At 45.3% G+C, this 24,851-nt stretch overlaps 1 protein-coding gene across 1 annotated transcript; it reads left to right on the top strand.

The window, feature by feature from the left end:
* The first annotated feature begins 1,043 nt into the window (after window positions 1–1,043).
* LOC112236401 (RNA polymerase-associated protein RTF1 homolog) lies at window positions 1,044–23,731 on the top strand. Its single transcript, XM_042325119.1, has 17 exons — window positions 1,044–1,358; window positions 2,517–2,648; window positions 2,920–3,079; window positions 4,403–4,601; window positions 5,099–5,243; window positions 5,349–5,460; window positions 5,712–5,859; window positions 6,755–6,932; window positions 7,203–7,285; window positions 7,994–8,081; window positions 10,336–10,443; window positions 14,586–14,663; window positions 15,988–16,109; window positions 19,966–20,023; window positions 20,266–20,340; window positions 22,199–22,421; window positions 23,185–23,731. The coding sequence occupies exons 1-17, from the start codon at window positions 1,275–1,277 to the stop codon at window positions 23,289–23,291; spliced, it is 2,100 nt and encodes a 699-aa protein (XP_042181053.1). The 5' UTR covers window positions 1,044–1,274; the 3' UTR covers window positions 23,292–23,731.
* Window positions 23,732–24,851: the final 1,120 nt, after the last annotated feature.

The raw sequence follows: 24,851 nt of genomic DNA, 5'->3' as shown, positions 1-24,851 counted from the left end.
GCCCGTTTTTGGCTTCCAGAGCCAATTCACCTTTAAACAGAACATGTAAGGTCCTTGGACTATAAAGAGTAACGTTAGGCTCCTTTTAGTCCATTATTGGGCTAAGCCAATAATAATAATAATAGCAGGGCATTCTGATTCATAGCCACAACGACAAGCTATTTGATGAAGCGAATCACAGAATGTACACTATCAATAAATAAACTAGTTTCGACACTGACAGTACATAGCAGGAAATCTCAATGTAGTTACTTAACGTTACTCAATGACCAACGTTACACGGTGAATGATGACTTTAGCTAAACCAGCTAAAAAAAAAATCTATTTGGATCTGTCTCTTGAATTGATTTAAAACTGGCCTTTGGTAGATAGCATTGTGTTCATCACTCACGGAGTAGAATACATATGATAACATTTATATATATATATTTTTTTTTCACCTTCATTTAACTAGGTTGGCTAGTTGAGAACAAGTTCTCATTTGCAACTGTGACCTGGCCAAGATAAAGCAAAGCAATTCGACACATACAACAACACAGAGTTACACATGGAATAAACAAAACACACAATCAATAATACAGTACAACAAAAGAAAACAAAAGGTCTATGTACAGTGAGTGCAAATGAGGTAAGATAAGGGAGTTAAGGCAATAAATAGGCCATGGTGGCGAAGTAATTACAATATAGCAATTAAACACTGGAATGGTAGATGTGCAGAAGATGAATGTGCAAGTTGAGATACTGGGGTGCAAAGGAGCAAAATAAATAAATAAATAAATACAGTATGGGGATGAGGGAGTTGGATGGACTATTTACAGATGAGCTAAGCACAGGTGCAGTGATCAGTGAGCTCTAACAGACTTATACATTTTATTTATTTATTTATTTTACCTTTATTTAACCAGGTAGGCAAGTTGAGAACAAGTTCTCATTTACAATTGCGACCTACATGTATACATTCATAAAATAAATAACATCTAGTTCCCATATCCAAGGTTTTGTGGTCCGTGTAGATTTTAACGTCGTCCCTGAAAACACACCGCTGCTTATTTTCAGTTCCACTTGGTTTTTGTTTGTTTGTTTGTTTGTTTGTTTGTTTGTTGTTGCGCATGCTCAGTGATACTATAGCGCCTTTGTGTGTGTATGTGTGTGTATGTGTGTGTGTCTCAGGACCAGTTCAGGGTCTGTCGGTGCTAAAACTACTTTAGCTACCCGCCGTTTCTCTCGTCTTCAACAACACACAGAGGTAGCCGAGCTCCTCCACTGGCTAAATCATGGTGAATGTAAAGAAACGGAAAGGTCGAGTCGTTATCGACTCTGACTCTGAAGACAGCGCCAGTGATGATAATTTAGATCAGGTGAGTTTTTGCACCTTGTCTGCATTGTTCATTTTGTTTTCCTGCTACTTTAGTAGGCAGTGGCGTGTTTTGACAACTGGATAAGAACAGTGTGAGGGGGTTAGCATGTTAGCATGTTAGCATGCTGTGTCTTGAGTTTGGAGGAAAACACCGCGCCGTAAAGGCCTGAAGTTTTTACAGGCGTTATTTCAATCCCAGTATAATATCACGTGGAAACATTCATCTAAACGCATTTTTAATCATTTAGTCATGAAATAAATACACTGACCTGCGGATTTATAACATTTCTATATCATGCAAGACGTAATGGACGCTGCTAAAGTTCTATATTTTGGTGTTGATCAAAACAGTTAGCTAGTTAGCTTAACCATAAGCTAAAGTTAGCTTCGGGAGGAATGTGTTCAGAGATAACATGTTACTTAATTTACACACCATGTTGTGCTATTAAAAACATGCCAGTCGTAGATTTAACATCACGTAACTTGCCGCAGTGAAGTTGCTAACTAGCTAGTTATCTTTGCTAGCTTGGTGTTAAGTCGCAATACTAGTTAGTTAGCAGCTAATTAATATCATAATGCTGCTGTTGGTAGTTAACATTTCGGGCCTGTTGGTTAACATCAACAAACATAGCTACTATTAAACAAAATTGTACACGCATTGCAACAGAGATGTATTAATTAGTCAGTGATGTCTCATTTAGTTATTTACACAGCACCATATCGAAATAGAATAAGTTAAGTTGCACAACTATAAAATGAAAGACGACAACATCAGAGTTAATTGACAAACTATGAATCACTGACTACTACAGTACCTTAATGTTTTCTAACATGCTTAAACCACTGTAAATATGCTGTAAAGGTGATTGTCAGTCAACTGAAATGTTACTTTTACACATCCGCTGTCCCCAGAGCAAACCGTGCAGCATTCATCCTGTAAAAATCTATTCATATTAACTATTGATCTATGTTGTTACAAGATGTCAGTTCCTCCACCATTGTGCCTTTTTTTTTTGTATTCAGAATATCGAATAATATCTGTATCGTAACATGATATGTGCTCCTCAACTTTGGCCTCTGTTTCCCCATCACTGTAAGTTCACTCACGCGTGCTTTAAACTCACCTTTGTTTTTGTCTCTCTCACTCTGTGGCCCCCAGGAGCTCCTGTCTCTGGCCACCAAGAGGAAGAGGGTGGACTCCGATGACCAGCAGGACGACCAGCAGGATGACCAGCCAGTCAGCAAGCCTGCAGCCTCATCAGACTCAGAGACATCAGACAGTGATGATGAAGTATGTCACAGTAACGTCCTCACTCCGTATTGTTTGATCTTCTTAGGGCTGTTTTCCCGGACTAAGAAGCATGCCCAATGTAGGGTCACCTTTGAAATAACTTCTTAATCCCAGACTAGGCTTAATCTGTGTACAGGAAATCAGCCCTTACGGTAGTGGCATGAAAGAGACACTGTATTTGTTAACATACTTTCATTACCGTCCTTTTGATGCTTCACATAACAATGTTCTCTTTTCTGTTTGTTTTTGTGTGTGTGTTGTTTTCACGTAGTGGACCGCCGGTGGTCCTAAAGTCAAGAAGAAGGTCAAGCCAGGGAAACCGACGGCAACCGAGAAGAAGAAAGAGGCAGCGAAGAAGAAGGCACATAAAGCTGCGTCGTCCGGGAGTTCTGGGGGAGACAGTTCAGCTGACAGCTCCGCCCCCGAGGAGGGTACGTTTACATGTTCTTTTTTTTGCAGCCCGATTCTACACCCTTTCTTACGACGTGTGAACTTGCATACGCCCTCTTGTGGATTTAATAGTGGAAACTCCCTCCAGCAGGGCGGCAGGGTAGCCTAGTGGTTAGAGCGTTGGGCCAAAAGGTTGCTAGTTCGAATCCCCGAGCTGACGACAAGGTAAAAATCTGTCGTTTTGCCCCTGAACAAGGCACTTAACCCACTGTTCCTAGGCCGTCATTGTAAATAAGAATTTGTTCGTAACGGACTTGCCTGGTTAAATAAATGTTCATAAATAAATAAATAAACATGCTTACAACAATCACATTTGTTTTGCGTCCATGGTGTGGAGTGTGCAAGTCCACACTTCAGGAAGTAACCCAAGAGAGTGGCAGCTGTCAGTGGTTCCACTAACAACAGTAAGTTCTCTGAAGGTCCTGGCTCATTCTGGAATCCTCTGTCCTTGGCTCCTTCTCAAAACATATTGGAGAGGATGATCCGAGGGGAGAGATCTTCCATCTTCTCCTACAATATGGTTGAGAAGAACGTGAGGCGATAGGTTGCAAGGAATCATATAAAGACGAATTGAGACAGACCCCACGAGAGTGGTTAATTGCTGCTTTTGTTTAATGTGACCAACAATTGTTTTGACTCTTGTATCGAAAGGTGCCTTAACACAGACAAAATATGTTGCTATAGAGACGGCCCAGTATCGCCGTGGCCGTAGAGACGGCACTGTATCTTCGTGGCCATAGAGACACCATGTTGTGCTATTAAAAACATGCCAGTCGTAGATTTAACATCACCCAACTTGCCGCAGTGAAGTTGCTAACTAGCTAGTTATCTTTGCTAGCTTGGTGTTAAGTCGTAATACTAGTTAGTTAGCAGCTAATTAATATCATAATGCTGCTGTTGGTAGTTAACATTTCGGGCCTGTTGGTTAACATCAACAAACATAGCTACTATTAAACAAAATTGACACGCACTGCAACAGAGATGTATTAGTCAGTGATGCCACTGTATCGTCGCGGCCGCGGAGACGGCCCTGTATCGTCGCGGCCGCGGAGACGGCCCTGTATCGTCGCGGCCGCGGAGACGGCCCTGTATCGCCGCGGAGACGGCCCTGTATCGTCGCGGCCGCGGAGACGGCCCTGTATCGTCGCGGCCGCGGAGACGGCCCTGTATCGTCGCGGAGACGGCCCTGTATCGTCGCGGAGACGGCCCTGTATCTTCATATAGATGCAGTCTAAAAGACGATCTCCTTTATGCCGTCTCTCTCCACAACAATGCTAACGCCATATAATGTTCTCCTCCACCAGGGGAGGTGTCTGACTCCGAGAGCAACAGCTCTGCCTCCAGCTCAGACTCCTCGTCGGAGGACGATGTCTTCAGGGACGGCTACGGAGAGGACCTGATGGGAGACGAGGAGGACAGGGCTCGGCTGGAGCAGATGACCGAGAAGGAGAGGGAGCAGGAGCTCTTCAACAGGATAGAGAAGAGAGAGGTGCTCAAGAGGAGGTAAGAATAGGATCACCAGGAGAGTTGTTACTGTCTGGAGCCATCAGAGTACAGAGCTAGGGGTGTGTTCACCAGGAGAGTTGTTACTGTCTGGAGCCATCAGAGTACAGAGCTAGGGGTGTGTTCACCAGGAGAGTTGTTACTGTCTGGAGCCATCAGAGTACAGAGCTAGGGGTGTGTTCACCAGGAGAGTTGTTACTGTCTGGAGCCATCAGAGTACAGAGCTAGGGGTGTGTTCACCAGGAGAGTTGTTACTGTCTGTCTGGAGCCATCAGAGTACAGAAGCTTGTTGGCTTGTGAACATTATTCTAGTTATTTTGTTCATATAAAGAATCTCCAAGAAAAGTTAATGAATAGCACACCCAAGATATAGAGTTTTACATCCCTGTGGCTGTTATACTTGATCAGTAGACCAGTTGATTTTGTTCAACTGTTTTAGGTGATTGAAATGAATACCAGAACACCGTTCGGCTGACCCTGTCAATCTTTCTGTACAGATTTGAAATTAAAAAGAAGCTGAAAACAGCGAAGAAGAAGGAGAAAGAGGAGAAGAAAAAGAACCACGAGGAAGAACAGAAGAAGAAGAGGGAGAGATCGTCCAGCGGTCATCATGAAGACAGAACTCATCAGGACCAGCAAGTGGTGAGTTCATCCTCTAATCCCAAACCTCGTCTTAGAAACAACAACAACGCACCACATTGTGTTCCATAGTCCTTACAGGTACGTTGTGCCTGCGTTCTCCTGTAGGTTATGTCCCACAACAAGGAGAGGAGAACTAAACGGGATGAGAAGCTGGATAAAAAGTCTCAGGCCATGGAGGAACTGAAAGCGGAGAGAGAGAAAAAGAAAACGAGGACAGGTCTGTTGGCTGTGTAGTGTTTGTCCTCGCATTTCCATTGTCGTCAAGCGATACGTGTCGTCAATAGTTTGCATTTATGCACTGGGTCAACGGGAGGAAGTGAAACAGGGAGGTGTTATCTATATTTCTCCAATAAGAAATGTTGCAGACCTTTGATCTCTGTTGGGAGAACAGAATGTGTTTGTGAAATGTACTTTAAATACAGTTTGATTTGTCTGCTAAATGACAAAAAAAACAATGGATTTGGACAGCGGAGCTCCTGGCGAAACGGCAGCCCCTGAAAACCAGCGAGGTTTACTCGGACGATGAGGAGGAGGAGGAAGAGGAGGAGGACGACGACAAATCATCCGTAAAGAGCGATCGCAGTTCACACTCTTCATCTTATTCCGAAGACGAAGAGTGAGTATCTTTCTATCTATCCTCTGCAGATAATGATAGACATAATGGTTTAATTGATAGTACTACTGTGTGTGTCAGCTGTAGACAGACAGATAATGGTTGAATTGATAGTACTACTGTCTCAGCTGTAGACAGACAGATAATTGTTTAATTGATAGTACTACTGTGTCTCAGCTGTAGATAGACAGATAATGGTTTAATTGATAGACAGATAATGGTTTAATTGATAGTACTACCGTGTCTCAGCTGTAGATAGACAGATAATTGTTTAATTGATAGTACTACTGTGTCTCAGCTGTAGATAGACAGATAATGGTTTAATTGATAGGTAGGTAATGGTTTAATTGATAGACAGATAATGGTTTAATTGATAGGTAGGTAATGGTTTAATTGATAGACAGATAATGGTTTAATTGATAGGTAGGTAATGGTTTAATTGATAGACAGATAATGGTTTAATTGATAGGTAGGTAATGGTTTAATTGATAGACAGATAATGGTTTAATTGATAGATAATGGTTTAATTGATAGACAGATAATGGTTTAATTGATAGGTAGGTAATGGTTTAATTGATAGACAGATAATGGTTTAATTGATAGGTAGGTAATGGTTTAATTGATAGACAGATAATGGTTTAATTGATAGACCGATAATGGTTTAATTGATAGGTAGGTAATGGTTTAATTGATAGTACTACTGTGTCTCAGCTGTAGATAGTAGTTCAGTGTCAGGTAACGTTTTGATCATAGCTCTATATGACAGTTGGTTCCATTCGGTCTTGTAAGTTGTTTTTCTTGAGTTAAGAAAACACTTTATTTTTTTTATTTTTTTACCAACAATTGAACACCTCTCTGCATGACCAACGTTTCCGTTTCCTGTCTTGTGGCGTTCCAGGAAAGAGGAGACGCCACCAAAGTCTCAACCCGTGTCACTACCAGACGAGCTGAACCGTGTGCGTCTGTCCCGACACAAACTGGAGCGCTGGTGTCACATGCCGTTCTTCCAGAAGACCGTCAGCGGCTGCTTCGTACGGATCGGCATCGGGAACAGTAGTAGCAAACCAGTTTACAGGGTAACCAGATGCATTTATTGGGGCAGTTTCCTGGACCCAGATTAAGATGATTATTTTTTTATTTAAAAAATAAATAATCAAAGTTCAATGGTGAATCCCCATTGAAAGTGACTAGGGTTTACTCTGTGTCTGAGGGAAACCAGCCTGAGTCCGTATTCCTATTTAACTTTGGAGATTGTTCCTTGGCAAAACCTTTTTCTATATGTTTCATTTGGATTTTCAGTTAGCTATGTTCAATTATGAGTATTTCTTGTAATTCCCTGTGATAAGGTGGCTGAAATAGTTGACGTGGTAGAGACGGCTAAAGTGTACCAGTTGGGAACGACCCGGACGAACAAAGGACTACAGTTACGGTAAAACTACTCAGCTCTTACCTGCTACTACCCTTGGCTTCTCCTCTCTCTGTTTCTCTCCTCCTCTGCCTGTTTCTCTCCTCCTCTGCCTGTTTCTCTCCTCCTCTGCCTCTCCCTCCTCTGCCCGTTTCCCTCTTCCCGTTTCTCGCCTCCTCTTTCCTCTGCCCGCTTCTCTCTGCCCGCCTCCTCTCTCTGCCCGTTTCTCGCCTCCTCTTCCCTCTGCCCGTTTCTCGCCTCCTCCTCCCTCTGCCCGTTTCTCGCCTCCCTCCTCCCTCTGCCCGTTTCTCTCCCTCCCTCCTCCCTCTGCCCGTTTCTCTCCTCCCTCCTCTCTCTGCCCGTTTCTCGCCTCCTCTTCCCTCTGCCCGTTTCTCGCCTCCTCCTCCCTCTGCCCGCTTCTCTCCCCCCTCTCCCTCCTGCTTCTCTCCTCCTGCTTCTCTCCTCCTGTTTCTCTCCTCCTGCTTCTCTCCTCCTGCTTCTCTCCTCCTGCTTCTCTCCTCCTCTGTTTCTCTCCTCCTGTTTTCTCCTCCTCCTGTTTCTCTCCTCCTGTTTCTCTCTCCTCCTGTTTCTCTCCTCCTCCTGTTTCTCTCCTCCTCCTGTTTCTCTCCTCCTCCTGTTTCTCTCCTCCTCTGTCTGTTTCTCTCCTCCTCTGCCTGTTTCTCTGTGCCGACTAAATGTTTCTCTGTGCTCTGTCCCATATTTCTCCTCTAGGCATGGTGGTGACACCCGAGTCTTCAGACTGGAGTTTGTGTCCAATCAGGAGTTCACAGAAAACGAGTTCATGAAGTGGAAAGAGGCGGTGAGTTGACTGGAGGAGCATGCTGATTGGATGGTTGACTTGAAGTGGCAGGAGGAGAATGCTCATTGGATGGTTGACTTGAGGAAGTGCCAGTGGGAGCGTGCTGATTGGATGGTTGACTTGAGGAAGTGCCAGTGGGAGCGTGCTGATTGGATGGTTGACTTGAGGAATTGCTGGTTGGATGGTTGACTTGAGGAAGTGCCAGTGGGAGCGTGCTGATTGGATGGTTGACTTGAGGAAGTGCCAGTGGGAGCGTGCTGATTGGATGGTTGACTTGAGGAAGTGCTGGTTGGATGGTTGACTTGAGGAAGTGCCAGTGGGGAGCGTGCTGGTTGGATGAGGCAAAGACTTCAAACAACAGACCAGTTGAATAACGAGAGTGAATGTGGATCTAAGGTGGATAGTTAGATGTCTGGTTAGATGTCTGGTTAGATGTCTGGTTGGTTAGATGTCTGGTTGGTTAGATGTCTGGTTGGTTAGATGTCTGGTTGGTTAGATGTCTGGTTGGTTAGATGTCTGGTTGGTTAGATGTCTGGTTGGTTAGGTGTCTGGTTGGTTAGGTGTCTGGTTGGTTAGGTGTCTGGTTGGTTAGGTGTCTGGTTGGTTAGGTGTCTGGTTGGTTAGGTGTCTGGTTGGTTAGGTGTCTGGTTGGTTAGGTGTCTGGTTGGTTAGGTTAGGTGGCTGGTGGCTGGGTTAGGTGGCTGGGTGTCTGGTGGCTGGTTAGATGGTGTCTAGGTGGCTGGTTAGATGGTGATGCTGGTTAGATGGTTAGGTGGCTGGTGTCTGGTTGGCTAATTAGATGGTGTCTGGTTAGATGGTTAGATGGTTAGGTGGCTGGTTAGATGGCTAGTTAGGTTGCTGGTTAGTTAGGTGGCTGGTTAGTTAGGTTGCTGGTTAGGTGGCTGGCTGGTTAGGTGGCTGGCTGGTTGTTAGGTGGCTGGTGGCTGGATGGCTAGCTGGATGGCTAGTTAGTTTGGTGGTGGCGGTGGCTGGCTGGTTAGGTGGCTGGCTGGATGGCTAGTTAGGTGGTTGGATGGTGGCTAGTTGGTTGGCTGGCTAGTTGGTTGGCTGGCTAGTTGGTTGGATGGCTAGTTAGATGGCTGGTTAGATGGCTGGTTAGTTAGGTGGCTGGTTAGTTAGGTGGCTGGTTAGATGGCTAATTAGATGCTGGTTAGATGGTTAATTAGGTGGCTGGTTAATTAGTTGGCTGGTAAGTTAGATGGCTAATTAGATGCTAGTTAGGTGGCTGGTTAGATGGCTAATTAGATGCTAGTTAGGTGGCTGGTTAGATGGCTAGTTAGGTTGCTGGTTAGTTAGGTGGCTGGTTAGTTAGGTTGCTGGTTAGGTGGCTGGCTGGTTAGGTGGCTGGCTGGTTGTATGGCTAGTTAGGTGGCTGGTTGGCTGGATGGCTAGCTGGATGGCTAGTTATATGACTAGTTTGGTGGCTGGTTCGGTGGCTGGCTGGTTAGGTGGCTGGCTGGATGGCTAGTTAGGTGGTTGGATGGCTGGCTAGTTGGTTGGCTGGCTAGTTGGTTGGCTGGCTAGTTGGTTGGCTGGCTAGTTGGTTGGATGGCTAGTTAGATGGCTGGTTAGTTAGGTGGCTGGTTAGTTAGGTGGCTGGTTAGATGGCTAATTAGATGCTAGTTAGGTGGCTGGTTAGATGGCTAATTAGATGCTAGTTAGGTGGCTGGTTAGTTAGGTGGCTGGTTAGTTAGATGGCTAATTAGATGCTAGTTAGATGGCTGGTTAGATGTCTAATTAGATGCTAGTTAGGTGGCTGGTTAGATGGTTAGTTAGGTGGCTGGTTAGTTAGGTTGCTGGTTAGGTGGCTGGCTGGTTAGGTGGCTGGCTGGTTGGATGGCTAGTTAGGTGGATGGCTGGTTGGCTGGATGGCTAGTTATATGACTAGTTAGGTGGCTGGTTGGTTGGCTAGTTAGGTGGCTAGCTGGATGGCTAGTTATATGACTAGTTCGGTGGCTGGTTCGGTGGCTGGCTGGATGGCTAGTTAGGTGGTTGGATGGCTGGTTGGATGGCTGGCTAGTTGGTTGGATGGCTAGTTAGGTGGTTGGATGGCTAGTTGGTTGGATGGCTGGCTGGTTGGTTGGTTGGGTGGCTGGTTGGTTGGATGGCTAGTTAGATGGCTAGTTAGCCTCAATGGGTTATGCCATGTTATGTCAGGATTACGTCAGCCTGTCGTAGAGCAGTGTCTAGTGGAGTATTGAAGGTGTTTGATATGTCTCCTCTCTGTCTACAGATGATCATAGCCAGTATGCAGGTTCCCACTCTAGATGAGATCAATAAGAAGGAACAGGCCATCAAAGAGGCTTGTAACTACAAATTCAACGACAAAGACATCGAGGACGTAAGTACACTACATGACCAAAAGTATGTGGACACCTGCTCGTCCAACATCTCATTCCAAAAATCATGGGCATTAATATGGAGTTGGTCTCCCCCCTTTACTGCTATAACAGCCTCCATTCTTCTGGGAAGGCTTTCCACTAGATGGGAGGGGACTTGCCTCCATTCAGCCACAGGCATTAGTGAGATCGGGCACTGATGTTGGGGCGATTAGGCAAATTCATCCCAAAGGTGTTCGATAGGGTTGAGGTCAGGGCTCTGTGCAGGCCAGTCAAGTTCTTCCACACCGATGTCGACAAACCATTTCTGTGTGGACCTCGCTTTGAAAACGGGGGCATTGTCATGTTGAAACAGGAAAGGGCCTTCCCCAAACTGTTGCCACAAAGTTGGAAGCACAGAATCGTCTAGAATGTCATTATATGCTGTAGCGTTAAGATTTCCCTTCACTGGAACTAAGGGGCCTGAACCATGAAAAACAGCCCCAGACCATTATTCCTCCTCCACCAAACTTTACAGTTGGCACTGTGCATTGGGGCAGATAGCGTTCTCCTGGCCAAACCCAGATTTGTCCGTCAGACTGCCAGAATTTGAAGTGTGGTTCATCACTCCAGAGAACGAGTTTCCACTGCTCCAGAGTCCAATGGCGGCGAGCTATACACCCCTCCAGCCGACGCTTGGCATTGCGCATGATGATCTTAGGCTTGTGTTCTCGGCTGCTTGAACATGGAAACCCATTTCATGAAGCTCCCTACGAAACAGTTCTTGTGCTGACGTTGCTTCCAGAGGCAGTTTGGAACTCTGTAGCGAGTGTTGCAACCGAGGACAGACACACTTTGATGTACTTCAGCACTCTGCTTGTGTTCCTAGCTCCAACAGTGCAGTAGTGTCTAGAAATTCACAACAATACACACACATCTTAAGTAAAAGAATGGAATGAAGAAATATATGAATATTAGATCGAGCAATGTCAGAGTGGCATTGGCTAAAATACAGTAGAATAGAATACAGTATATACACATGAGATGAGTAAAGCATATATATGTAAACATTAAAGGGACCAGTGTTCCATTTATCAAAGGGACCAGTGTTCCATTTATCAAAGGGACCAGTGTTCCATTTATCAAAGGGACCAGTGTTCCATTTATCAAAGGGACCAGTGTTCCATTTATCAAAGGGACCAGTGTTCCATTTATCAAAGGGACCAGTGTTCCATTTATCAAAGGGACCAGTGTTCCATTTATCAAAGGGACCAGTGTTCCATTTATCAAAGGGACCAGTGTTCCATTTATCAAAGGGACCAGTGTTCCATTTATCAAAGGGACCAGTGTTCCATTTATCAAAGGGACCAGTGTTCCATTTATCAAAGGGACCAGTGTTCCATTTATCAAAGGGACCAGTGTTCCATTTATCAAAGGGACCAGTGTTCCATTTATCAAAGGGACCAGTGTTCCATTTATCAAAGGGACCAGTGTTCCATTTATCAAAGGGACCAGTGTTCCATTTATCAAAGGGACCAGTGTTCCATTTATCAAAGGGACCAGTGTTCAGGGCTCCAGCTATGATCAAACTCGTTGGTTACAGCAGAGACGTTCTGTTTACTCCCGAGATCCATTAAATTCAAATCAAATCAAATTTATTTATATAGCCCTTCGACATCAGCTGATATCCAAAGTGCTTACAGAAACCCAGCCCAAAACCCCAAACAGCAAGCAATGCAGGTTCGGTGGCTAGGAAAAACTCCCTAGAAAGGCCAAAACCTAGGAAGAAACCAAGAGGAACCAGGCTATGTGGGGTGGCCAGTCTGGCCGGGTGGAGATTATAACAGAACATGGCCAAGATGTTCAAATGTTCATAAATGACCAGCATTTAATCAAAGGCAGAACAGTTGAAACTGGAGCAGCAGCACAGTCAGGTGGAAGTTGAAACTGGAGCAGCAGCATGGCCAGGTGGACTGGGGACAGCAAGGAGTCATCATGTCAGGTAGTCCTGGGGCATGGTCCAGGGCTCAGGTTGAAACTGGAACAGCAGCATGGCCAGGTGGACTGGGGACAGCAAGTGAGTCATCATTCAGGTAGTCCAGCTCAGGTCCAGGGTTCCATTCCTCAAGAGAAAGAAAGACCAGTGAATTCCATTAGATTCACACAGGACACCAATAGGACAGGAGAAGTTCCAGATATAACAAACTGACCCCAGCCCCCAACACATAAACTAGTGCATCCATGGAGGCTGAGACAGGAGGGGTCAGGAGACACTGTGGCCCCATCCGAGGTCACCCCGGACAGGGCCAAACAGGAAGGATATAACCCCACCCACTTTGCCAAAGCACAGCCCCCACACCACTAGAGGGATATCTTCAACCACCAACTTACCATCCTGAGACAAGGCTGTTAGCCCACAAAGATTTAGGGGGGCGCCAACCCAGACAGGATGACCACAACAGTGAATCAACCCACTCAGGTGACGCACCCCTCCAGGGACGGCATGAGAGAGCCCCAGTAAGCCAGTGACCCAGCCCCTGTAATAGGGTTAGAGGCAGAGAATCCCAGTGGAAAGAGGGGAGCCGGCCAGGCAGAGACAGCAAGGGCGGTGTTGCTCCAGAGCCTTTTTCACCTTCCCACTCCTGGGCCAGACTACACTCAATCATATGACCCACTGAAGAGATGAGTCTTCAGTAAAGACTTGAAGGTTGAGACCATTTATCTGACATGGGTAGGCAGTGTTCCATAAAAATGGAGCTCTAAGGAGAAAGCCCTGCCTCCAGCTGTTTGCTTAGAAATTTAGGGACAATTAGGACCAGTCTTGTTAGCCGTTAGGTATGTACGGCAGGACCAAATCAGAGAGATAGGTAGGAGCAAGCCCATGTAATGCTTTGTAGGTTAGCAGTAAAACCTTGAAATCAGCCCTTGCTTTGACAGGAAGCCAGTGTAGAGAGGCTAGCACTGGAGTAATATGATCAAATTTTTGGTTCTAGTCAGATTCTAGTTCCATTTAGCACTAACTGAAGTTTATTTAGTGCTTTATCCGGGTAGCCGGAAAATAGAGCATTGCAGTAGTCTAACCTAGAAGTGACAAAAGCATGGATTAATTTTTCTGCATCATTTTTGGACAGAAAGTTTCTGATTTTTGCAATGTTACGTAGATGGAAAAAGATGTCCTTGAAATGGTCTTGATATGTTCTTCAAAAGAGAGATCAGGGTCCAGAGTAACGCCGAGGTCCTTCACAGTTTTATTTGAGACGACTGTACAACCATTAAGATTAATTGTCAGATTCAACAGAATATCTCTTTGTTTCTTGGGACCTAGAACAAGCATCTCTGTTTTGTCTGAGTTTAATAGTAGAAAATTTGCAGCCATCCACTTTTATGTCTGAAACACATGCTTTAGCGAGGGCAATTTTGGGGCTTCACCATGTTTCATTGAAATGTACAGCTGTGTGTCATCCGCATAGCAGTGAAAGTTTACATTATGTTTTGAATAACATCCCCAAGAGGTAAAAATATAGTGAGAACAATAGTGGAAAACGGAACCTTGAGGAACACCGAAATTTACAGTTGATTTGTCAGAGGACAAACCATTCACAGAGACAAACTGATATCTTTCCGACAGATAAGATTAAACCAGGCCAGTGTGTTAGACCAATTTGGGTTTCCAATCTCTCCAAAAGAATGTGGTGATCGATGGTATCAAAAGCGGCACTAAGGTCTAGGAGCACGAGGACAGATGCAGAGCCTCGGTCCGATGCCATTAAAATGTCATTTACCACCTTCACAAGTGCCGTCTCAGTGCTATGATGGGGTCTAAAACCAGACTGAAGCATTTCGTATACATTGTTTGTCTTCAGGAAGGCAGTGAGTTGCTGAGCAACAGCCTTCTCTAAAATTTTTGAGAGGAATGGAAGATTCGATATAGGCCGATAGTTTTTTATATTTTCCAGGTCAAATTGTTTTGTGGGTAAAAAAATATATAATAATTTTATTTACAAATGTTATTTTTTTGGGGGGTTAGGATGCACTTCCGGTAATACCATATGCCCCGGGATGGTACAGAAACTACATGATGGAATAACGATCCTTCCCAACCCTTAGTGTATAATGTTGAATTTCAACCCAGATGTGATTTAGTTGTTGATTTGTTTATTCGCAGATTGTAAAAGAGAAAGACAGGTTCCGAAAGGCCCCGTCCAACTACGCCATGAAGAAAACATCACTACTCAAAGATAAGGTAGATTAACACACGTTTCTTAACCCAGGAAGTTTGTTTTTCATTAGCTGTGTATGACTGTGTACTTGTTTATAGTTGTGTATGCTACTGTGTGTACTGTTGTGTGTACTACTTGTTGGGGATGAATCAGAATAGTTGGGTAACATAGATAAGATGTTTTATTTTCATTATATGCTTGTGAGTTACTTCTCATTTAGAATGTATCTCGTTGTACTATAGTGGTGGCCATTTGCAGTTATCCTTTATCTGTCCTGGGGTCAGTTACTTCTCATTTAGAATGTATCTCGTTGTACTATAGTGGTGGCCATTTGCAGTTATCCTTTCTCTGTCCTGGGGTCAGTTACTTCTCATTTAGAATGTATCTTGTTGTACTATAGTGGTGGCCATTTGTAGTTATCCTTTATCTGTCCTGGGGTCAGTTACTTGGGCCGCAGAGAGGGGAGAGGTCAAGCTTGTCTTCATATGTAAACACATCTTTTAAACCATGTTAAAGGATGATTGAGGGGGAACCAATTATCTCTTGGCTCCACAATGTCTGTGTGCCAGTCTCTGTGATCTTGTCCAGGAGGGGTGTATTTGATTTATGCCTGTTGATGAGGTTTTGTTTTTGGTCCTGAGTGGTACTAAGAGCGAGATAAGAACATAGTTTCGGAGACAAAGCTGAACGATAAATTATGGCCAATGCTGTCTGGCTATGTGTCTTTGCTATAAAGGATCTCAGTTGCAATGTGTAAGCACTCTCAGAGAATTCATTTATAGACACTGAACTGATCTGAGAGTCACAGGGTTGTGATGGAGCTCATATAATTAAAGATGGACTTTATGATAACTCTGACTTGTGTGTGGTTTGCTCTCATGATTTGGTTAATACAGGACATTTCCACTACATACTGCTGTGTACTACTGTGTGTACTGCTACGTGCTGTGTGTACTACTTTGTGTGTACTTGTTTATACTTGTGTATGCTACTGTGTGTACTGCTGTGTACTACTGCGTGTACTGGTGTGTACTAATGTGTACTTGTTTATACTTGTGTACTGCTGTGTGTACTACTGTGTGTACTGCTGTGTACTACTGCGTGTACTGGTGTGTACTAATGTGTACTTGTTTATACTTATGTGTACTGCTATGTACTGCTGTGTATTGCTGTGTGTACTGCTGTGTGTACGACTGTGTACTGCTGTCAGTACTGCTGTGTGTACTGCTGTGTATACGGCTGTGTGTACTGCTGTGTGTATTACTATTTACTGTGTGGTCCTCCCCTTCCTCCTCTGAGGAGCCCCCGCTGGTATATACACGTTATAATGTGTGTTCTCACCTCCAGGCCATGGCAGAGGAGAGTGGAGAAGGAGACCGAGCCAAAGAGATCCAGGACCAGCTGAATGAGTTGGAGGAGAGGGCCGAGCATCTCGACAGACAGAGGACCAAAAACATCTCTGCCATCAGGTGAGACCATCGCCTGTCTTCCCCCTTCGCCTGTCTTCCCCCTTCGCCTGTCTTCCCCCGCCTGTCTTCCCCCTTCGCCTGTCTTCCCCCTTCGCCTGTCTTCCCCCCTTCGTCTGCTGTCATTCCCCCCTTCGTCTGCTGTCATTCCCCCCTTCGTCTGCTGTCATTCCCCCTTCGTCTGCTGTCATTCCCCCTTCGCCTGCTGTCATTCCCCCCTTCGCCTGCTGTCATTCCCCCTTCGCCTGCTGTCATTCCCCCCTTCGCCTGCTGTCATTCCCCCCTTCGCCTGCTGTCATTCCCCCTTCGCCTGCTGTCATTCCCCCCTTCGCCTGCTGTCATTCCCCCCTTCGCCTGCTGTCATTCCCCCCTTCGCCTGCTGTCATTCCCCCCTTCGCCTGCTGTCATTCCCCCCTTCGCCTGCTGTCATTCCCCCCATCGCCTGCTGTCATTCCCCCCTTCGCCTGCTGTCATTCCCCCCTTCGCCTGCTGTCATTCCCCCCTTCGCCTGCTGTCATCCCCCCTCCGCCTGCTGTCATTCCCCCCTTCGCCTGCTGTCATTCCCCCTTCGCCTGCTGTCATTCCCCCCTTCTTCGCCTGCTGTCATTCCCCCCTTCGCCTGCTGTCATTCCCCCTTCGCCTGCTGTCATTCCCCCCTTCGCCTGCTGTCATTCCCCCCTTTGCCTGCTGTCATTCCTTCGCCTGCTGTCATTCCTTCGCCTGCTGTCATTCCCCCCTTCGCCTGCTGTCATTCCCCCTTCGCCTGCTGTCATTCCCCCTTCGCCTGCTGTCATTCCCCCCCTTCGCCTGCTGTCATTCCCCCTTCGCCTGCTGTCATTCCCCCCTTCGCCTGCTGTCATTCCCCCCTTCGCCTGCTGTCATTCCCCCCTTCGCCTGCTGTCATTCCCCCCTTCGCCTGCTGTCATTTCCCCCCTTCGCCTGCTGTCATTCCCCCCTTCGCCTGCTGTCATTCCCCCCTTCGCCTGCTGTCATTCCCCCCTTCGCCTGCTGTCATTCCCCCCTTCGCCTGCTGTCATTCCCCCCTTCGCCTGCTGTCATTCCCCCCTTCGCCTGCTGTCATTCCCCCCTTCGCCTGCTGTCATTCCCCCCTTCGCCTGCTGTCATTCCCCCCTTCGCCTGCTGTCATTCCCCCCCCTTCGCCTGCTGTCATCCCCCCTTCGCCTGCTGTCATCCCCCCTTCGCCTGCTGTCATCCCCCCTTCGCCTGCTGTCATTCCCCCTTCGCCTGCTGTCATTCCTTCGCCTGCTGTCATTCCTTCGCCTGCTGTCCTTCGCCCCCTTCGCCTGCTGTCATTCCTTCCTGTCATTCCTTCGCCTGCTGTCATTCCTTCGCCTGCTGTCATTCCTTCGCCTGCTGTCATTCCTTCGCCCTGTCATTCCTTCGCCTGCTGTCATTCCCCCCCCCTTCGCCTGCTGTCTTTTCCCCACCCCCTTCGCCTGCTGTCATTCCCCCCACCCCCTTCGCCTGCTGTCATTCCCCCCTTCGCCTGCTGTCATTCCTTCGCCTGCTGTCATTCCTTCGCCTGCTGTCATTCCTTCGCCTGCTGTCATTCCTTCGCCTGCTGTCATTCCTTCGCCTGCTGTCATTCCTTCGCCTGCTGTCTTTCCCCCAGTTGGTGGTGTTATAACGTTGTTCTTTACCTGATTCATAGTTTGCTGTTTTACTGTTTTTCTACCTTTTTTACATTTGAGTCATTTAGCAGACTCTCTTATCCAGAGAGACTTACAGTAGTGAGTCATTTAGCAGACTCTCTTATCCAGAGAGACTGGCAGTAGTGAGTCATTTAGCAGACTCTCTTATCCAGAGAGACTTACAGTAGTGAGTCATTTAGCAGACGCTCTTATCCAGAGAGACTGACAGTAGTGAGTCATTTAGCAGACTCTCTTATCCAGAGAGACTGACAGTAGGGAGTCATTTAGCAGACTCTCTTATCCAGAGAGACTGACAGTAGGGAGTCATTTAGCAGACGCTCTTATCCAGAGAGACTGACAGTAGTGAGTCATTTAGCAGACTCTCTTATCCAGAGAGACTTACAGTAGTGAGTCATTTAGCAGACGCTCTTATCCAGAGAGACTGACAGTAGTGAGTCATTTAGCAGACGCTCTTATCCAGAGCGACTGGCAGCGGTGAGTCATTTAGCAGACTCTCTTATCCAGAGCGACTGACTGAGTCATTTAGCAGACTCTCTGATCCAGAGAGACTGCAGTAGTGAGTCATTTAGCAGACTCTCTTATCCAGAGAGACTGGCAGTAGTGAGTCATTTAGCAGACTCTCTTATCCAGAGCGACTGGCAGTAGTGAGTCATTTAGCAGACTCTCTGATCCAGAGAGACTGGCAGTAGTGAGTCATTTAGCAGACTCTCTTATCCAGAGAGACTGGCAGTAGTGAGTCATTTAGCAGACTCTCTTATCCAGAGAGACTGGCAGTAGTGAGTCATTTAGCAGACTCTCTTATCCAGAGAGACTGGCAGTAGTGAGTCATTTAGCAGACTCTCTTATCCAGAGAGACTGGCAGTAGTGAGTCATTTAGCAGACTCTCTTATCCAGAGAGACTTGCAGTAGTGAGTCATTTAGCAGACTCTCTTATCCAGAGAGACTTACAGTAGTGAGTCATTTAGCAGACTCTCTTATCCAGAGAGACTTACAGTAGTGAGTCATTTAGCAGACTCTCTGATCCAGAGAGACTTACAGTAGAGAGTCATTTAACAGACTCTCTGATCCAGAGAGACTTACAGTAGTGAGTCATTTAGCAGACTCTCTTATCCAGAGACTTACAGTAGTGAGTACATACATTTGTGTACCTTTTCCCCGAATAGGTGCACCGTGGGAAACAAACCCACAACCCTGGCGTCCTTAGAATCAATTTCAAAAGACAAAAAAAAAATAAAATACAGATTTAGTTTTTTTGGGGGGTGGGGTGTCAGTAACTGTTGCCAGTCACTGACAGGCACTCAAGTAGCCCGTGTCAGCAAACATTTTTTTACATAGTCGAGCGGGCCAGCTATCTAAACTTAGATATATTGTCAAATGACCGACCGTGGGCCCCCATTAATTTTGTTAGTCGCACTCACTCAGATAACAAATGAAAAACATTTCTCTCCATCCCATGACAAAATGTGTATGATCCCGAACCTCTGGCCCCCAAAGTTCAGGGAAGCTACCAATGCTGTTTCAGGATATATAGACCAAATCTGCAAATTAATTATCAAAGTTGCCCATATCTGCGCTAACAACTGTTGCTGTTTCAGGATATATAGACCAGCGAACCTCTGCAGCCCCCCACCCCATTGATGAGTTCAGATCAAAGTTGCCCATATCTGCGCTACCAACTGTTGCTGTTTCAGGATATATAGACCAGCGAACCTCTGCAGCCCCCCCCCATTGATGAGTTCAGATCAAAGTTGCCCATATCTGCGCTACCAACTGTTGCTGTTTCAGGATATATAGACCAGCGAACCTCTGCAGCCCCCATTGATGAGTTCAGATCAAAGTTGCCCATATCTGCTGTGCAGCCCCCATTGATGAGTACAGATCAAAGTTGCTCATATCTTTCCAACTGCTGCTGTTTCAGGATATATAGACCAGTCTGCAGCCCCCTTTGATGAGTTCTCAAAGTTTATCTGCTAACAATGCTGTTTCAGGATATATAGACCAGCGAACCTCTGCAGCCCCCCCATTGATGAGTTCAGATCAAAGTTGCCCATATCTGCGCTACCAACTGTTGCTGTGTCTCTCTCTCCCCCTCTTTCTTGCTCTCACAGTCTCTATCTCTTTATGCATCTCTCGGTCTATCTCTCTGTCCATATAAACCTCTCTGCCTGTCCATCTATCTCCTCCAGCTACATCAACCAGAGGAATCGTAGCTGGAACATCGTGGAGTCTGAGAAAGCCCTAGTGGTAAGTATCCATACCACAGCTGTAGTAATAATAATAATAATAATAATAATAATAATAATAATAATATCTTAATTTGATCACTGTTACGCAGCAGGAAATTCAAATGAGCCTTGTGATTCACTGAACTTGCAGTTTTCTTTCTTGTCATTAGATCTGAACTACTGTAGCCTATCAAAACTAATTTCTTGTTAAAAAAAAAAGTGATTTATTTTATATATATAATTTTATACTATTTCTGTCAGGCTGAGGGACAGAATGCCAAGATGCAGATGGACCCGTTTACTAGACGGCAGTGCAAACCAACCATGGTGTCTAACGTAAGTCTCAGATCCTCTCTCTTTCTCTCTCCACCATGGTGTCTAACGTAAGTCTCAGATCCTCTCTCTTTCTCTCTCCACCATGGTGTCTAACGTAAGTCTCAGATCCTCTCTCTTTCTCTCTCCACCATGGTGTCTAACGTAAGTCTCAGATCCTCTCTCTTTCTCTCTCCACCATGGTGTCTAACGTAAGTCTCAGATCCTCTCTCTTTCTCTCTCCACCATGGTGTCTAACGTAAGTCTCAGATCCTCTCTCTTTCTCTCTCCACCATGGTGTCTAACGTAAGTCTCAGATCCTCTCTCTTTCTCTCTCCACCATGGTGTCTAACGTAAGTCTCAGTCACCAGATAACGTAAGTCTCAGATCCTCTCTCTTTCTCTCTCCACCATGGTGTCTAACGTAGTCTCAGTCTCAGATCCTCTCAGATCTCTTCTCTCTCCACCATGGTGTCTAACGTAAGTCTCAGATCCTCTCTCTTTCTCTCTCCACCATGGTGTCTAACGTAAGTCTCAGATCCTCTCTCTTTCTCTCTCCACCATGGTGTCTAACATAAGTCTCAGATCCTCTCTCTTTCTCTCTCCACCATGGTGTCTAACGTAAGTCTCAGATCCTCTCTCTTTCTCTCTCCACCATGGTGTCTAACGTAAGTCTCAGATCCTCTCTCTCAATTCAACTCAAAGGGCTTTATTGGCTTGGGAAACATGTTTACATTGCCAAAGCAAGTGAAATAGATAATAAACAAAAGTGAAATAGATAATAAACAAAAGTGAAATGAAAAGTAAACATTACACTCACAAAAGTTACAAAAGAATAGAGACATTTTCAAATGTTATATAATTGTCTCTGTACCGTTTTGTAACGATGTGCAAATAGTTAAAGTACAAAAGGGAAAATAAATAAACATAAATATGGGTTGTATTTACAATGGTGTTTGTTCTTCACTGGTTGCCCTTTTCTTGTGGCAACAGGTCACACATTGCTGCTGTGATGGCACACTGGTATTTCACCCAGTAGATATGGGCGTTCATCAAAATTGTTTTCTAATTCTTTGTGGATCTGTGTAATCTGAGGGAAACATGTCTCTAATATGGTCATACATTGGGCAGGAGGTTAGGAAGTGCAGCTCAGTTTCCACCTCATTTTGTGGGCAGTGAGCACATAGCCTGTCTTCTCTTGAGAGCCATGTCTGCCTACGGCGGCCTTTCTCAATAGCAAGGTTATGCTCACTGAGTCGGTACATAGTCAAAGCTTTCCTTAAGTTTGGGTCAGTCACAGTGGTCAGGTATTCAGGTATTCTGCCACTATGTAAAACATTGCAACTTGCAGGAAGAAAATATCCTGATTTTAATTTTATTTTTTAAATCCTATAAATCACATCGGCCTATTAACTTGTGTCCCGCCCAAAGCTTTTAAAATTATTTTTATTTAATGATTTATTTAATTAGGGAAGTCTGTTAAGAACAAATTCTTACTTACATTGACGGCCAAACCCAGACGACTCTGGGCCAATTGTGTGTAGCCCTATGGGCCGGTTGTGATACAGCCTGGAATCGAACCAGGGCCTGTAGTGACACCTCTAGCACTGAGATGCAGTGCCTTAGACCGCTGCGCCACTCGTGAGCTTAAAGCATCAGCCAAGCTCCATTTATATAGTTATACATTTAAAAGGGGATTGGGGGGGGGGGGTAGCCAACCTCAGTAGTAAGGGCTACAAAGTCAGTCCCAGAGCCAGGGTGAGGGTTCGAGTGCTGAGATGATAACGTATCCACAAGCAACTTTAAGCGTTTTCTACACGTATTAAAATTCGGAATAACTTGCCTGTCTGCAGTATTGACGTTTTGTGTTTGTGTTCTCACAGGCCAGAGACCCTTCAGTCCATGCAGCTATCCTCCAACACCTCAATGAGAAGTACGGAGAAGGGTCAGGCAAAGAGATGGACTTGGAGTTTGAGATGGGCAGGGGAGCAGGACAGGCTGCTCTGAAAGTCATCGACCCTACTAAGAACACCAGCGACCTATCAGAGGACCTCTTTAAAGTCCACGACTTTGACGTCAAGATTGACCTACAGGTTCCCAACGCAGGTGAGACGGACAGTTTCAAATGTCTACGTAACATGCACAAAGTGGTGAGTTCGATCCCTGCCCCCAGGAGGGTAGTTCAATGTGCACTAACAATACCGTTAGACATGGCTCATGTATGTTCCCCCCTGGGTACAGATCAGGGGTTCCCCCCTAGGTACAGATCGGGGTTTTTCTTCCCCCTAGGCGCAGATCGGGGTTTTTCTTCCCCCTAGGCGCAGATCGGGGTTTTCCTCCCCCTAGGCGCAGATCGGGGTTTCTGTTAGACTTCTGTCTCCCAGAAGTCTCTGTCCTCATCCACAACCCGTGTCTCCTCCCGCTGATTACCCAGACTGCCTGTAGCAGCAGCTCTCACACTGTCTCCTAGAAGCCTCTGTATCCGTATCCTGTGCGCATGTAATAAATAAAATGCTTAACGCATATACACGTTAGTTCCAATAGATTCTGCTAAATAAACATATAGACCGATAAGCATGACTGGTGAAATGGATTTACATCAATTCATAGGCTATAAAGACTTTCGCAATGTTTTTCTTTCTCCTCCCAGACGATTGGCTGGCGGCATTTTTTAAAATCTGCTTTCTTTTTTTATTGGCCAAAAGCCGGCTATGACCAGCTAATGGATCAGCTTCCCCTCACCAAGTCCTGACCTTAACCACTTGTGAGGGAAATGCTAAACTCACTCGAGGTCAGCGTCTCGGGGCACCTACACCTGTAACAACAGATGTGTCAGACTAATGTTGTTCCTCTGGTGTGTTTCTGACAGAAGCCAAGTCTCTGTCAGTGAGCGCCAACACACTGGCAGTGAAGGACGGTGCTCCACGTAGGTCTCTCAACCTGGAGGACTACAAGAAGAGGAGGGGCTTGATCTAAAGAACTACAGGAAGTAGATGAGGGGCTTCAACGACTGATCAAATGGCCTAAAACCTCAATCAGTCAGTCAACCACCTGCATGTTGGTTGGCCATTTGCCCCAGGGCACCAGTGTGTGTTTGAGGGAAGAGAGTGTGTGTGTGTGTGTGTGTGTGTGTGTGTGTGAGAGAGAGAGAGCGAGAGAGAGATGTGTGACCGTATGCTTGAGTGTGTGTGTGAGAGAGGCTGTCCATCTTAAAACGATAGGAAATAATAATTAAGAGAAGACAACTTTTTTTGTTTTTTTTTCCCCTCGAAAGTTTTCTCTTAGAAGACAGTTGTCCACCTTTACTTTTTTTTTTCTCTCTTTATTATGTGGTAAAAATTGTACTTGGAATTGTGTTATTTTTCTTTTGTAATTTCTAAGTTTTTATAAATAAATCTAACGTTGGTTCTCCCTCATACGGATCTGAAGTTCACTCTTTTGGTGTCCAGTTCTTTTGCAAGGGCATAGGGGTTGTGGATTCTTACTGTGGCCAACTCTGTCTTGTAAGACTTAGATTGACATGATTTGAGGTTATTGGGACTGTCAACATTTATTGGGGAGAATCTTGATTTCCCCCCTGTTTCAGACACGGACTGTATTTTCTTCGTACATGATTTAGGTTTTCCCCTGACCTAAGAGGTTGAGGGCAGTACCACGTTCTCCAGCTGACCCGTTCTCTTTCTCAGACAGCAGGGCCGGCTCGTTATCTGCCTGGCTACTGGACAGCACTTTGTAAAGTCTACAAAAAAAAACACAACAACAAAAAAATGATTTAAAAATGAATTTACATGGATCACAGAGAGAATTGTTTATTTTTCTTGTTGGTACCCTTAACTCTCTCTTTTCCCGGAGCAGATTCTAAGTGTTATCGATCCTTAAACAGTTCCTGTATTGATGCGGCATGCCATGTAAATAACTCCCATTTGCAGTGTGGCAGAATAAAGAGAGACACTGTTTCGTAACATCTGTGTTCTCTTTGTGTTTTGTCTTTCTCTCCCCATTACCAGTGGTTGAGATACCTTTGGGTGTTGGCACTATCCCCATGAGTGATTTATTTATTTATTTATTTATATATATATTTTTTACAGATAACTATCCTATTATTCACAAAAGGTTCTGTCAAGTTTATTTTGTGCATATTGTAGGGTCTCTCAAATTACTGCAGTCAAGCCAGCCACTCTTCAGACCCGTCCTGAATTTGGGCGCACGAATACACACCTGACAATAACACGTTTTCTGGAAAATAAAACAGGTACTCATGTAATAGATAGGGACATCACTAGTTACCACAGTCACAAAGTCATAAACCCTGCCTAAGTTATAACAATCTTAAATTAAGAACAAAAAAGCTCATTTTTATTTTCCTACATTTTTACGATATAGCCATTTTGACTTTGCCTGTGCTATCTAATGGAAACCCACAGATGGAGAAGATGACTTACAAATCATTTCAAGAAAACAGTTTGAAGCGCACAGTCTTTCGCAATGTAACAGTGCACACTGAGGAAGAATTTTTTTTTCATTTTCGCACCTTAT

This window comes from Oncorhynchus tshawytscha, linkage group LG08 (assembly GCF_018296145.1).
Source record: "Oncorhynchus tshawytscha isolate Ot180627B linkage group LG08, Otsh_v2.0, whole genome shotgun sequence".
Taxonomy (NCBI): domain Eukaryota; kingdom Metazoa; phylum Chordata; class Actinopteri; order Salmoniformes; family Salmonidae; genus Oncorhynchus; species Oncorhynchus tshawytscha.
Note: the sequence above shows the minus strand (reverse complement) of the source record. Positions and strands in the feature narration are given on the sequence as shown.